Here is a 16,577-nt window from a genome sequence, read left to right on the forward strand (position 1 = left end):
TAACTTATCAGCAATACCGTGGACTTACAGATCTGTGTCATGTGTGTTCCCTATTTGACTATACTATTAGCGCCAGTTTTGTGTAGTGCCACATTGTGTGGCACCACATTCTGCAATTATCCTTAATTTATGAGCATGAGTGTACGATTCGACCAGCCGGCCAAATGGAGGCCCACAATGATGCCTCTTTCAAACACAGTCAGGTGCTGTCAACGCTGTGTTACACGAGTATGCAGCATCTACGTGTCGTTTACAGTGATTACCCAACATCTGACGCTGTTCGCGTCCCTTATGTACCCTGGTAACAGAACTAAACATGAGCCCTCTGGTGGCCTTTCTCGTTGTCACAGAGAAGCACTTCTACTCATTACATGCCCACCGACAGTGTGTGTGTTTACGAGGTTACAGTGACATCAGACCAGAAAGGGGTGTTCAGGTTTTTATTTTGTTAGGAAGTGCAGTTGTTTTAATACGTCGACAAATAAAAACCACCGAAATTTTACCATAGCGGAAATTAGTTGTCAGTTTGTGTGTCATCACAAGTTAGAACATTTATGTTAGTCGTTTTGCTGGCGGCTGTGATTTGTGTCATTTTTCTAATTTTTACTAGGCAAATTCACGATGTCCCAGAGAGTGTAAAGGCAGACGTGTCTCATAGAAAGTGAATGTTTTTTTTATATGGTATAACAAGCGAAGTTGGGAAATTTCATTAACTCTACAATTAAGTTATACAAGAGATATCACGAACTTACTTGTGTAGCCTGTGGAGGGCGATTGTTGCTGCTGTTTCTGCTGTTGCTGCTGTTGTTGGTGCTGTTGCTGCTGCTGTTGTTGGTGCTGTTGTTGCTGCAGTTGTTGTTGTTGTTGCTGTTGTTGATTCTGTTGTTGCTGCTGCTGCTGTTGCTGTTGTTGCTGCTGCTGCTGCTGCTGCGTTGCGTTATTAGGTGGCTGCACTATTCTCTTCTGAATTATCTTCTCTTCAATCAGCGCCCTCACACTCATGCTAGCTGTTTGCAAGGGAGGACCCGGAATCTCCTTCTTCTCGCACTTCTTGGAGTCCGAGTCCTGTGGAAGACAAACAGAAGGCTATACAGAGTCATCTCCACAATACAGTGCTCTAAATACACACACAGTTCGGTGAAAGACTGCCAATCTGCTTTTCATCTGTTACTAAAAATAGCCCTCTTGCATTTCCTATCTACTTTCAGCCTATGTCTGCTGTTGTCGCTGCTTACTACAGCAGTATAATGTAAGAACTTACATTACCTTCACTTGTCTTTGTAGGAAACACAGGATATATATATATATATATATATATATATATATATATATATATATATATATATATATATATATATATGCTACAGATTTTTTTCAGAGTGCGAATTGTTGGATAAGGCCATATATTCGTCTTACAAGAATACAAAAAAGTCCAAAGACTCGCTCTTATTTGACATTGTTTGAGGCTCTGTGTAATTAACCAACCAGGTAACCCTCTGGTTCACCATCCTACTCTCCAAATCAGATGTATATTCATTTATATTACAAGTATGTCGCTTTAAAAAGAGAAGAAAGAGTAGAGAAAAGGCGCGGTAGAAACTGAGCTGCTTATTTACTGTGTCGTTCACAGCACGATGCGTGTCTTTCGACTGAGCGACACTTCGGCTGCATGTGAGTCTGTGGATGCATATGGAATAAAAGAAAGTAAGAAGGTGAACATCAGCGCTAATGCACTATCTGTCCTTCGACGTCTTATATGCTTAGCATCACATAAAACATTTACAAAGGCGGAAATGAGGTAATTCGTTGATACTGAAGCTTGGGTACGTCGGAGGGGGGGATGTAAAAGACATGGAACATAATACAGTTTACTATCGACATAACTGTTGTAGTAGAGAATGAACAAAGTGTGTGAGGAGTGGCGCTTTTAATGCATACTAGAAGTAGACTACTTTGATCCAACAAAACAATCGACCTGAGAGTTTTGAAGAAAAAGAGATCACCGAAATTGGTGAGCTGATGTTTGTATTCGATATCAAAACAGATTACAACTGTTCGGATCTACATTGAAGAATTATTAGTGTTTAATGTGCCGCCGCCGCCGAGGTTATTAGAGACGGAGCAAAAGCTCGTATTAGGGAAGGATGGAGAAGGGAAACAGTCAAAAGCTCCAAAGGAACCATCCCGTCATTTGCCTTTAATGATTCAAGGAAATCACGGAAAACATATATCAGGATAGCTAGACGGGGATGGGAATCACTATCCTCCCGAACACGAGTCCAGTGTCTCACCTCTGTGCCGTCTTGCTCGGCGTTGCTCTGTTGACATTTTTGGAGATAGGTAAAATATAGTTTTATAATAAAATGTAATTTCATTTCGCTCTTTTCGCCAACAAATGAAGTATATTCAATTGTATGTAAACCACGAAGTCTCCAATACATATTTTTTATCCTTTAATGCGAATTTCGTTTTCGTATTAATGTATGGAGAGCACGTAATACGTTCCACCCCTGTCTATACATACCTAGGCGCCCAAGCACACAAACCAATTTAGCGTGTATACTAGTCTTACATTTCAGTTTCATTCTAATTTGTCACGGTTTTTGTCGAAAGTGTGCGCTAAATATTTATATTGGAACAAAGATTCTCAAATGCACTACAAATAACGTAACAAGAAATGCACAGGCCTATTACTTGTGCCAGCTGAATTAACGGATGGTACCCTATGAAAAGCTTCTAACCGCTGTAGCTCATTTATCGAGATTATTAAATACGTGAGGCATACAGGCAGCTGAAAGTATTTTTAGATTGCTGTTTGAAGCTTGATTCTTTTCATCTGGTAATTATCTTCTGGCGCTTAATTGCCAGTGTCTGTTCACGGACGATCAAATTCACAATGAACTTTTGAATTAGCATCTCGCTATAATGAACCAATTTTCACAGTGGATCGGGAAATATGTTGTTGACTCATGGTCTTTACAAGAACTCTTTCTTCTAGAGAAGTGGCTGGGAGGAGGGGATGGAGGTGGGGAAAGTATGTAACTTTGTGTTTTGCTCCAAGCAAAGGCAACAGAAAGAAAGGTTAGAGTTTAACGTCCCATCATCGTCAAGGTCTTTAGAGAGTGGAGGACCATAGTTACCAGGTCAAGAATACAAGAACGTTGCTGTATTCTTAACAAAAAACGCAAACTGCGTAATAAAATTTGCACCTGGGAGTCAGAGATGCCGTCAGGAATTTGTTGGTAGTCATGCGGCTCTTGCGTCAAGCCAAAGATATATGAATAGTCAAAGAGTTTTAGATGCGAACGTTTTTGTAAGGCTTTACCACGTCTGTTACTGATATCGATTAAATATTACGAGGGTAATCCCAAAAGTAAAGTCTCCTATTTTTTTATAAGTACATATACCGTAGCGGTCGCGTGGTTCCAGACTGAAGTGCCTAGAACCGCTCGGCCACATCGGCCGGCTGTCTCAAGACAAACACACAGTTTGCAGTTATAATTCTTGTCTTATCGTGTTATACTTTTAACGTGAGATTATAATTCTTAATGAGTAGATTATGATAGAATTTTAAATTTTTAAATTGGGCGAAAGATTGAAAATGAAATTTTTGTTGCTCATGGAAGCAATTAGATAGGCAGCCTGCAATTGGCAACTGGGTTCCGGGATAGCAGTTTCGTAATACGAATTTGGTCGGTAAGGCAATCATTTGTCTAAAAATAGATAAATGTAAATTAATGCAGATGAATAGGAAAAACAATCCTGTAATGTTTGAATACTCCATTAGTAGTGTAGGGCTTGACAGTCACGTCGATTAAATATTTGGGCGTAACATTGCAGAGCGGGACAAGCATGTAATGGCAGTTGTAGGGAAGCGGATAGTCGTCTTCGGTTCACTGGTAGAATTTTGGGAAGATGTGGTTCATCTGTAAAGGAGACCGCTTATAAAACACTAATTCGACCTATTCTTGAGTACTGCTCGAGCGTTTGGGATCCCTATCAGGTCGGATTGAAGGAGGACATAGACGCAATTCAGAGGCGGGCTGCTAGATTTGTTACTGGTAGGTTTGATCATCACGAGAGTTACGGAAATGCTTCAGGAACTCGGGTAGAGGAAAGGAGGCGTTCTTTTCGTGAATCTCTACTGAGGAAATTTAGAGAACCAGGATTTGAGGCTGACTGCAGTACAATTTTACTGCCGCCAACTTACATTTCGCCGAAAGACCCCAAAGATAAGAGAGATTAGGGCTCGTACAGAGGCATATAGGCAGTCATTTTTCCCTCGTTCTGTTTGGGAGTGGAACAGGGAGAGAAGATGCTAGTTGTGGTACGAGGTACCCTTCGCCACGCACCGTATGGTGGATTGCGGAGTATGTATGTAGATGTGGATGTAGAAGATAGAGTTTTGTTTATGCCACTGTAGTCAAAATTATTATTTTGTACATTCTTTGTACTTATCACATTCTAGACGCTATCTCTGCTTACTTCGGTACTTACACAGTGTATTTGATATTGTCTGTGACGTAACACTACAGAAACAGGCCTCCACAAAACGTTGATCCATGCCAGGATTTTGCTTTTTTCTTAGGCTACTAAACAGTATCAAAGGCTGCCTCAAAACCGTACGCACAGCACATGTATTAATTTGCATAAATCCGCCTGATTTTCTTTTGCGTATTAATTTATAGAGACTCTGTAATACTTGTTACCCTTGTCCATGCATAAAATACTTATGCTGCCTACATGCACAGATACATTTTGCGTTCCTGTCTGTTTGTCTTGCACTTCTGTTTCACCCTAATGTCCACGGTCTTTGCCGAAAGTATGCGCAAAGTATTTGTATCAGCAACACGATACTGAAATACACTAAAAATAACCTCAGAAACGCGTCGTGGAAATAAAATAAATTTTGACTGGAAAACTTGTAGTTTTCATTAGGAATCAGTGTGTTGTCATTTCCATCAACTGGACCCTTCTACGTATTGTGTAGCGTATTCAAACTTCATTCTGGCTACACCCCGAGAATAATTGTCGAAAGTTGTGCGCCATATGGTACTTGAACGGAAAACAAAACCCATTCCGTTCCGGAAGTTGTTCGAAAATTCAGTATTCTTCAAGCCCTGTGTTAAGGGCGTACTGGGAGCACCTCCGTTGAACGTTTCGCCTTCTACAGTGGATAGCAAGATGTCAAATCAAGTTTGCTTAATGACTGTGGAAAATTCACGCGATGTAAGGTCTCGGGAGCAGGGCAGTCAACTGATATCTGCTAAAGGTTCACGAAATTACAGAGTAAAGCAGGGACGAAATTTCTCGCGTAATAGTTTAAAAATGATTATGCATTGTAAATAGCGTTGATCGTCTGATCTTGACGTAAATATTCGAAATGAACAATTTCATTCATCTCTCAAAATACTGTACACATGTTTCTAAAATCGGTGTGTGGAGATTATTGTACCTCAGTGTTGCACATGGAAACTCCGTACTCCTGTACTGCTTTTTTTTTAATAAACAAACTTTGCTGCAACTCGATGTATATTCAGTTTTCCGGTTAAACTCTACGTTTTCATTTCGTCAGTTGGTAGTCCAATAGCCACGGGTCTGTTTATCGTTTGTTATTTTTGTCTTGTGAAGTTCAGATTGTGAGAATTCGCGTACTGGTTTTGTTACGAAAACGGCGCTGATGCTTGCAAAGAATATCGTATAGGCATTCCTAACTGCAGGGTAGCAGATTCAAGAGTGTTTACGAGTATTTTTACCTAGCTGAGTGAGACTGGTGCAGTGTCCACTTGTCATGTTGCACCAGCCTCACATCTCATTTGAAAGCGGAAATGAAGAGAGTGTGAATGAAGCATACGACATTATTCAATTGGTGGAACGTAGTCCTAAAACAATTGCACGCAAAATGTCTATAGGTTTCAGTGCCCCACAGATAATAACATAATGGACATTAGGTATGCGTGGGCTCTATCTGCATCAGTTAGAGCAGAGTCATACTCAATACCTTCCAAAAAGGAGGTGAAGATGAACGATTTGAAGTTTGTTGTTGGCTAATTGCAATCGGCAAGTAATCCCTTTAATACACACTATGTGACCAAAAGTATCCGGACACCTGGCCGAAAATGACTTACAAGTTCGTGGCGCCCTCCATCGGTAATGCTGGAATTCAATAGGATGTTGGCCTGCCCTTGGCTTCTACTCTCGCAGGCATACGGTCAGTCAGGTGCTGAAAGGTTTCTTGGGGAATGGCAGCCCATTCTTCACGGAGTGCTGCACTGAGGGGAGGTATCGATGTCGGTCGGTGAGTCCTGGCACGAAGTCGGCGTTCCAAAACATTCCAAAGGAGCTCATAGGATTCATGTCAGGACTCTGTGCGGGCCAGTGCGTTACAAGGATGTTATTGTCGTGCAACCACTTTGCCACAGGCCGTGCATTATGAACAGGTGCCGGCCGCTGTGGCCGAGCGGTTCTAGGTGCTTCAGCCCGGAACCGCGCTGCTGCTGCTACAGTCGCAGGCTCGAATCCTGCCTCGGGCATGGTTGTGTGTGATGTCCTTAGGTTAGTTATGTTTAAGTATTTCTAAGTCTAGGGGACTGATGACCTCAGATGTTAAGTCCCATAGTGCTTAGAACCATTTGAACCGTTTTTGCTCGATCGTGTTGAGAGATGCAATCGTCATCCCAGTATTGTTCTGGCAGATGACGTTCACCGGACATTCGCCATACCCACACCCTGACATCGAATCGCCACATGGTGTACCGCGATTCGTCACTCCACATGTTTTTACACTGTTCAATCGTCCAATGTTTACGCTCCTTACAACAAGCGAGGCGTCGTTTGGCATTTACCGGCGTCATGTGCGGCTTATGACAATGAAATCCAAGTTTTCTTACCTCCCGCGTAACTGTCATAGTACTTGCAGTGGATCCTGATGCAGTTTGGAATTCCTGTGTGATGGTCTGGATAGATGTCTGCCTATTAAACATTACGACCCTCCTCAACTGTCGGCGGTCTCTGGCAGTCAACAGACGAGATCGGCCTGTACGCTTTTGTGCTGTACGTGTCTCTTCACGTTTCCACTTCACTATCACATCGGAAACTGTGGACATAGTGTGAATTTTAAAATTTTCCCGGCGAATTGACTGTTCAAACAAATTTCGGGCTTGCAGCTGGTCGTCGTTCAATACTTCGCACGATATTTCAACTGGGCACTGAAGATGACTGGCAGGTGCGCAGTTGAAATATCGTGCGAAGTATTGAACGACGGCTGGCGGCAAGCCCGAAATTTGTTTGAACGGTGGACATAGTGATGTTTACGAGTGTCGAAATCTCGCGTACAGACGCGTGACACAATCACCTGACCACGTTCGAAGTCCGTGAGTTTCGCGGAGCGCCCCATTTTGATTTCTCACGATTTCTAATGACTACTGAGGTCGCTGATATGGAGTACCTGGCAGTAGGTGGCAGCACCATGCACCTAATATGAAAAAAATGTGTTTTTGGGGTGTCCGGATACTTTTGATCACATAGCGTAGTCTACTGATGAAACCACTTTCACTCGTGATGGTACCAACAATGTTCGTAACTCACGTCAATGGGGCACAGAGAACACCGTTGTCAATGTGGAGAGACAATTTCAAGAACTGATAAAATTCTCTCGAGCTTCCAGCAGCGTCAAGTGATTTAAAATCCACGAGCTTTCGGCCGAGTACTCCACGGTTATTTTCAAGTGGTGACCGTCTTTGGGTTGATGCTACCGTCCTTTCGCTGCCTACTGTGATGTCACTGGTGCTCGCTCCAGTGCCATATACACTCCTGGAAATTGAAATAAGAACACCGTGAATTCATTGTCCCAGGAAGGGGAAACTTTATTGACACATTCCTGGGGTCAGATACATCACATGATCACACTGACAGAACAACAGGCACATAGACACAGGCAACAGAGCATGCACAATGTCGGCACTAGTACGGTGTATATCCACCTTTCGCAGCAATGCAGGCTGCTATTCTCCCATGGAGACGATCGTAGAGATGCTGGATGTAGTCCTGTGGAACGGCTTGCCATGCCATTTCCACCTGGCGCCTCAGTTGGACCAGCGTTCGTGCTGGACGTGCAGACCGCGTGAGACGACGCTTCATCCAGTCCCAAACATGCTCAATGGGGGACAGATCCGGAGATCTTGCTGGCCAGGGTAGTTGACTTACACCTTCTAGAGCACGTTGGGTGGCACGGGATACATGCGGACGTGCATTGTCCTGTTGGAACAGCAAGTTCCCTTGCCGGTCTAGGAATGGTAGAACGATGGGTTCGATGACGGTTTGGATGTACCGTGCACTATTCAGTGTCCCCTCGACGATCACCAGTGGTGTACGGCCAGTGTAGGAGATCGCTCCCCACACCATGATGCCGGGTGTTGGCCCTGTGTGCCTCGGTCGTATGCAGTCCTGATTGTGGCGCTCACCTGCACGGCGCCAAACACGCATACGACCACAATTGGCACCAAGGCAGAAGCGACTCTCATCGCTGAAGACGACACGTCTCCATTCGTCCCTCCATTCACGCCTGTCGCGACACCACTGGAGGCGGGCTGCACGATGTTGGGGCGTGAGCGGAAGACGGCCTAACGGTGTGCGGGACCGTAGCCCAGCTTCATGGAGACGGTTGCGAATGGTCCTCACCGATACCCCAGGAGCAACAGTGTCCCTAATTTGCTGGGAAGTGGCGGTGCGGTCCCCTACGGCACTGCGTAGGATCCTACGGTCTTGGCGTGCATCCGTGCGTCGCTGCGGTCCGGTCCCAGGTCGACGGGCACGTGCACCTTCCGCCGACCACTGGCGACAACATCGATGTACTGTGGAGACCTCACGCCCCACGTGTTGAGCAATTCGGCGGTACGTCCACCCGGCCTCCCGCATGCCCACTATACGCCCTCGCTCAAAGTCCGTCAACTGCACATACGGTTCACGTCCACGCTGTCGCGGCATGCTACCAGTGTTAAAGACTGCGATGGAGCTCCGTATGCCACGGCAAACTGGCTGACACTGACGGCGGCGGTGCACAAATGCTGCGCAGCTAGCGCCATTCGACGGCTAACACCGCGGTTCCTGGTGTGTCCGCTGTGCCGTGCGTGTGATCATTGCTTGTACAGCCCTCCCGCAGTGTCCAGAGCAAGTATGGTGGGTCTGACACACCGGTGTCAATGTGTTCTTTTTTCCATTTCCAGGAGTGTAATTTAATGTTTAGGTCGCGCACCCATTTCAGTCTTCCCCTATACGGGTCCTAAGCCGTGCTTAGTTGCAGGCCGCCGTCTTTATTAATGGTGTCGTAGTAAATTTTTATCTCAGTTGCTTCTTTTATTATGCTATCCCCTGAAACTGTTAGTCCATCTAATAACAAATGTCTCTTCAGATGCAATACGAAGTCATTTTTTAGGGCATGCCCTGCTATCGCTTATCTCTCAGGGTACCGAAGGCGGAAACATCTCTCTTCAACAGTACGCAGAATCTGTCTGACATAGAATTAATCTACTTAGGGAGTGCTCGGCCGAAAGCTCATGGACTTTAAATCACTGGAGGCGACTGCAAGCTCGACGGAAACTACGCATTCGTATAATTTCGAAAACGTTTCTCTGTAAATGTGTGGTGTGGCATGGTAGATAATCAAGTTGATTGTACCTGTTGTCTTGTTGGCCGGCCGGAGTGGCCGAGCGGTTCTAGGCGCTACATCTGGAACCACGCGACCGCTGCGGTCGCAGATTTGATCCTGCCTCGGGCATGGATGTGTGTGATGTCCTTAGGTTAGTTAGGTTTAAGCAGTTCTAAGTTCTAGAGGACTGTGAGCTCAGCAGTTAAGTCCCATAGTGCTCAGAGCCATTTGAACCATTTTTTGTCGTCTTGTTGTACCATCTAACAGGGAGGCAGTATCTAGACTTCCTTGAAAACGAGCTTCCAGCGTTATTGGAAGAAGATTATTTAGCCACAAGGATGATTATACTGTTCCAGCATCACCGGCCGCCTGCATATTCTAGATGTCAGCTGACCAAACCTAACATTCCCCGGAACACGGACCAGCAGAAACGCTCACGGATTTTATCATCAGGATCCCACGAGCTTACCTCCTTTAGATTTTTGCCCGTGTGGTTGGTTGGAAGGCCAGACTGAAAAAAAAACAAAAAAAACAAAACACAAGAGGTTCAAATGGCTCTGAGCACTATGGGATTTAACAGCTGTGGTCATCAGTCCCCTAGAACTTAGAACTACTTAAACCTAACTAACCTAAGGACATCACACACATCCATGCCCGAGGCAGGATTCGAACCTGCGACCGTTGCAGTCGCGCGGTTCCGGACTGCGCGCCTAGAACCGCGAGACCACCACGGCCGGCCAAAACACAAGAGGCGAATTGATCTTTCGGTTTATCATTAGTGCTGCCCACAAAAAAGAAAGTCAAGACGACCTACACGGGACGTTGTCAATCTGAAACTGCATTGAAATCGGAGGTAGAAATTATGAATAATAACTTTGAGCTTAAGTATTTTTTTGGGTTATGTTCTAACAGTTGTATCTCTGTAACCAATAAAAATAGGATAAACGCCATACGGAATGTTTTATTTGAATTAGTCCATAGTGACTCGTCCTAAAATACACGCTGAAACAAAAACGTCGCAATGCCAAGAAGGAGTTGTGCGACAAAAACGAGAAAAAGTTGTCAGGCGTCTTTCTACATCTGGAGGATGGTGTCTATTCGAATTTCGCGCCAGTTGCGTCAGAGCAGCGCTAGCAGCGCCACTATGAGAACGCAAATCTGGTTCGCTTTAAATACACGCTGTAACGGTCGTGAGCGTTAGTTGTCTAGTTGAGTGGATGTTAGTCAAGAATCATCGTCTGGAACTGCGCTATCGCTACGGTCGCAGGTTCTAATCCTGCCTCGGGCATGTACGTGTGTGATGTCCTTAGGTTAGTTAGATTTACGTAGTTCTAAGTTCTATGGGGACTGATGACCACAGCAGTTAAGTCCCATAGTGCTCAGAGCCATTTGTACCAAGAATCATCACCTCATTATGTCTGAGCGAAGTAGTGTAATAGGGCAACGAGAAGCTGGATGTTCCTTCTGCGATACTGCAGGAAGACTAGGCAGGAATGTAGCCACTGTACATCACTGCTGACAATGTTGCTAACGACAGTGTACGATCGCTAGAATACCGGCTCCGGGCGGCCACGTGGCTTTACCGAGAAGGAATTATCGTGTTCGACGTACGCTCTGGCGCATCCGCAGCAGCAATTTCAGCAGCAGTTGGCACCACAGTGGCACAACGAACTGTTACACATCGATTACTTCAAGGACAGCTTCGAGAAAGACGCCTCGTAGCGTGCATACCCCCAACCACCGCAACTTGCGGCTTCAGTTGTGTCAAGCGAGACCTCACGGGAAGGCAGGGTGGAAGTCTGTTGTTTTCTGATGAAAGCTGGTTTTGTCTCGGGGCCAGTGATGGTAGTGTACTGGTTAGGAGGTCAGCTGAGGGCCTGCAACCAAACTGTCTGCATGCTAGACATACTGGACCTCGCCGGCCGCGGTGGCCGAGCGGTTCTAGGCGCTTCAGTCCGGAACCGCGCGACTGCTACGGTCGCAGGTCCGAATCCTGCCTCGGGCATGGATGTGTGTGATGTCCTTAGGTTAGTTAGGTTTAAGTAGTTCTAAGTTCTAGGGGATTGATGACCCCAGATGTTAAGTCCCATATTGCTCAGAGCCATTTGAACCATTTTGAACACTGGACCTCCAGCTGCAGTTATGGTCTGTAGTGCTATTTCATATGGCAACAGGACAACTCCCGTAGTTATCACACGCACCTTTCTTTCTTTCTTTTGCTACTGCCTTTATCCCGCATTGTGCTCAAGGTCGGCAGGGTGAAGTACGGAATTGGCATGGTTAATTTTAAGGGGTGGCCGGATGCCCTTCCTGCCGCCACCCCATACCCCCTGGGACGGAAGTAGTGTACCCCAGCTGTCTGCGTCTAGTGTAAATCGTGAAACAGTGTGAATGTGTTTCAAATGTCTGCGAGTCGTGTAACGGAGGCGGGACGTGGGGACCAGCCCGGTATTCACCTAGTAGGATGTGGAAAACCACCTAAAAACCGCACCCAGGCTGGCCGACACACCGACCGTCGTCGTTAACCCGCCGGGCGGATTCGATCCGCGGCCGGCGCGCCTACCCGAGTCCAGGAAGCAGCGCGTTAGCGCTCTCGGCTACCCTGGCGGGTGTGGTTACCACACGCACCCTGACTGCAAATTTGTACATCCATCTGGTGATTCGACTTGTTTTACAACAGGATAACGCTCCCGTACATGCCGCTGTTGTAACTTGATCTACAAAGCGTCGGCATGCCGTGGCCTGCTCGATCACCAGATCTGTCACCAATCGAGCACATATGGGATATCGTGGGGCGACTGCTCCAGCGTCATCCCCAAAGAGCAAATTTTAACTGTCCCAGTATTGACCGACCAAGTGCAACCGGCATGGAACTACATCCCACAAACTGACATTCGGCACCTGTACAACACAATCCATGCACGTCTGCATACCTGCATTCAACATTCTTGCGTTTACACAGGGTTATTGAGGGGCAAGTATTTCACACTCGCAATGGCTTGTCTCATGCTTTCATGAACCTGTGATTCTGCATTGTTAAACATTCAAATGTGCCACTTAGACAAATGTATTCCCAAAATTTCATTATTCTACATTAATTAGGTTTTGGTGCTGCGTCAGGGTATATACTGTTCCTCCTGAAACGCCTTGTATGTTTAGCATTCGGAGCGAAGTAGCTTTGAGTGTATCTGATCAGCAAAACTGCTTACCAGCGACGGTTACTGAGAACCAAGTGAGCAATCGATCGCGCCGAACGCCAACAAGGAAACCTCCCCATCGCATCCCCCTCAGATTTAGTTATAAGTTGGCACAGTGGATAGGCCTTGAAAAACTGAACACAGATCAATCGAGAAAACAGGAAGAAGTTGTGTAGAACTATGAAAAAAAAATAAGCAAAATATACAAACTGAGTAGTCCATGCGCAAGACAGGCTCCTGAGCGCCTTGGTCCCGCGGTTAGCGTGAGTAGCTGCGGAACGAGAGGTCCTTGGTTCAAGTCTTCCCTTGAGTGAGAAGTTTAATTTTTTATTTTCAGACAACTATCAAAGTTCAGGCACTCACACATAATCAACTTAGCTCTCCAAAATTCCAGGACATGTCCAGATATGCTTGGACATATGCAGGATTTGACGGTCTACACACGGAAAAATTTGAAAACGTTAAAAACATATGTTTTGACAGAGCACAGGGAAAACTGTGCGACTGTGAAACTGTTGCATTCGTTTGTTGCAGTTTATGTGACAAACTCTTATGTTTTCAACACTTTTTTGGGAGTGATTATCACATCCACAAGAAAACCTAAATCGGGCAAGGTAGAAGAATCTTTTTACCCAATCGTCAAGTGTACAAGTTAGGTGCGTCGACAACATATTCCTGTCATGTGACGCACATGCCGTCACCAGTGTCGTATAGAATATATCAGGCGTGTTTTCCTATGGAGGAATCGGTTGACCTATGACTTTGCAATCAAATGTTTTCGGTTCCCATTGGAGAGGCCCGTCCTTTCGTCTACTAATCGCACCGTTTTGCGTTGCGGTCGCAAAACACAGACACTAAACTTCTTACAGCGAACAGAGACGTCAGTGAACGAACGGACAGAGAGGTTCCCTTGTTACAACTACTTAAACGTAACTAACCGAAGGACATCACACACATCCATGGCTGAGGCAGGATTCGAACCTGCGACCGTAGCAGCAGCGCGGTTCCGGACTGAGGCGCCTAGAACCGCTCGGCCACCCCGGCCGGCAGTGTTCGAAGGCAGCGGAAGTAAAACCTATGCCCGACCGCTATGCAGCGTAATTACTAGAGACGCATTTTCTTGCGCGCGCAATCTCTGTCGCCTAGGATGTCAGTGACAATTAGGCTGTTAAAAACAACGGGTGAATAACGCGTCAGAGAGCGTCAGCAATAACGATGGGAGTGTCATTAGGGGTGAGTACAGGGCGGGGGCGGACCCGGTCCGGTCCAGTCCGATATTGTATCTGTGCGTGGCGTGTGCGCGTGCTGTCATCATTAGCGCTAATGGCGGGCGGGCTGTGACCGCTGCAGCTACCGCGACCGCCGACCCCGTTCTGCTCGTCCCAGCTGCCAGCCGCGTCTGCTGACCCCTGTTCTGTGTCTCCGCAAGCGCTACTCGTCTTTGACAAATCACAACGCTAACGATCAAGACCATTCGGAGAACGTCTGAGATAAGGTCAACAACCGAGAACATTACGTACTGCTCAAATTAAATTTCATTATCATCAGCCATTCGAAATTCACTGTTGACAAGGGAATCTCCCCATCGCACCCCCCTCAGATTTAGTTATAAGTTGGCACAGTGGATAGGCCTTGAAAAACGGAACACAGATCAATCGAGAAAACAGGAAGAAGTTGTGTGGAACTATGAAAAAAATAAGCAAATTATAAAAACTGAGTAGTCCATGCGCAAGATAAACAACTTCAAGGATAATGTGAGCCAAGGAGCGCCGAGGTCTAGTGGTTAGCGTGATCAGCTGCGGAGCGAGAGGTCCTTGGTTCAAGTCTTCCCTCGAGTGAAAAGTTTAATTTTTTATTTTCAAACCATTATTATCTGTCCGTCCGATGCGAGGTAACTGCGGCGTAGTATGGGGGCGCTACACCTAAACGGAAAAATTTGAAAACGTTAAAAACATATGTTTTGGCAGAGCACAGGGAAAACTATGCGACTGTGAAACTGTTGCATTCATTTGTTGCAGTTTATGTGACAAAATCGGGCAAGGTAGAAGAATCTTTTTACCCATTCGCGAAGTGTACAAGTTAGGTGGGTTGACAACATAGTCCTGTCATATGGCGCACATGCCGTCGCCAGTGTCGTATAGAATATATCAGACGTGTTTTTCTGTGGAGTAATCTGTTGACCTATGACTTTGCGATGAAATGTTTTCGGTTCCCATTAGAGAGGCACGTCCTTTCGTCTACTAATCGCACGGTTTTCCGGTGCGGTCGCAAAACACAGACACTAAACTTATTACAGTGAACAGAGACGTCAATGAACGAACGGACAGATCATAACCTTGCGAAAATAAAGAGAGTAAACTTTTCACTCGAGGGAAGAATTGAACCTAGGACCTCTCGTTCCGCAGCTGCACACGCTAACCACGGGACCACAGCGCTCTTGAGATCGTACTATCCTTGATGTTGCATATCTTGCGCATGGATTACTCAGTTTGTACATTTTGCTTGTTTTTTCATAGTTCCACACAACTTCTTCCTGTTTTCTCGATCGATCTGTGTTCAGTTTTTCAAGGCCTATCCACTGTGCCAGCTTATAACTAAATCTGAGGGAGGTGCGATGGGGAGGTTCCCTTGTGAGTACAGACCTTGTCCAGGTTTTCCAAGCGTTATACCCTTTAGCCATACGCTTCCGCGTTTCCTAATGTTTTCTCTCGATTTTCCAGTATATCAAGGCCTCGAACGTACACCACTGTGAAAATTGCAACACCCAGAAGGAAAAGTGTGAATCACTCCAAAATCGGAGGATGTGTAGAACAGTGGAACGATGTTACGTGATTAAGATTGCTGTGAGGGGGTGTGCACATAGGCCCAGAAGCGCTCTCTTTTCTGAGATCGGACAGGTCAGTGTTACGACACGCTAAGAAGATGCAAAACCGTCAAACGAAGTGGAAACGTGCAAGTAAGAGCCCATATACCTCCTAAACGACAAAGGGCGCAGTATCAGGATATCAGTTCGAACGTCCGCAGCTCGTGGTCTTGCGGTAGCGTTCTCGCTTCCGGCGCACGGGGTCCCGGGTTCGATTCCCGGCGGGGTCAGGGATTTTCTCTGCCTCGTGATGACTGGGTGTTGTGTGCATTTCATCATCATTGACTCGCAAGTCGCCGATGTGACGTCACCTAAAAAGGACTTGCAATACGGCGGCCGAACTTCCCCGCATGGGGCCTCCCGGCCAACAATGCCATACGATCATTTCAGTTAGATCGAACGGGGCATGTGATTTGGTATCAGTGCAACAGGTTTGTGACACCGCTCGTACTGATCACACTGCTACTACAGTGATGCGTGTGTGGAACGCGTGGATAGAAGAGGATCGTATAGAGCGACGCTCGGGTACTGTGAAGCACAATGTGGCCACAGCATGGGATGACAGCCACCTTGTTCGCATAGCCGTTACCCACAGAACAGCTTTGCCCACTGTCGTTGGAGCAAATTGCAATGGATGCGGACGTGTCTGCCTCGACAGTCATACACCATCTGCTAAAGGGCTGTGCCGATGGGACGCATGGGAATATGTCGGCTTCCACTAAGGCCTTGTGTGTGTTAGGCACTACAGAGGTGAAGGCAATCGGGCAAAATGCATCCCTGAGTGGCACTGGTGCCCCACTGGCTTAACATACGATCTCGCGTCCTACTGCCATATTTTAGCTGGACAATGCCCGGTCACATGTGACGAGGA

General features: G+C 46.2%; 1 protein-coding gene across 1 annotated transcript in view; it reads right to left on the reverse strand.

Moving 5' to 3' along the window:
• LOC124616273 (uncharacterized protein PB18E9.04c-like) overlaps window positions 1-16,577 on the reverse strand; it is a 222,815-nt gene that overhangs the window by 99,866 nt on the left and 106,372 nt on the right. The window contains exon 2 of the mRNA XM_047144614.1: window positions 839-1,065. Within this exon, the coding sequence (XP_047000570.1) occupies window positions 839-1,065 (227 nt within the window). The remainder of the gene's footprint in view (window positions 1-838; window positions 1,066-16,577) is intronic.

This window comes from Schistocerca americana, chromosome 1 (genome assembly GCF_021461395.2).
Source record: "Schistocerca americana isolate TAMUIC-IGC-003095 chromosome 1, iqSchAmer2.1, whole genome shotgun sequence".
NCBI lineage: Eukaryota > Metazoa > Arthropoda > Insecta > Orthoptera > Acrididae > Schistocerca > Schistocerca americana.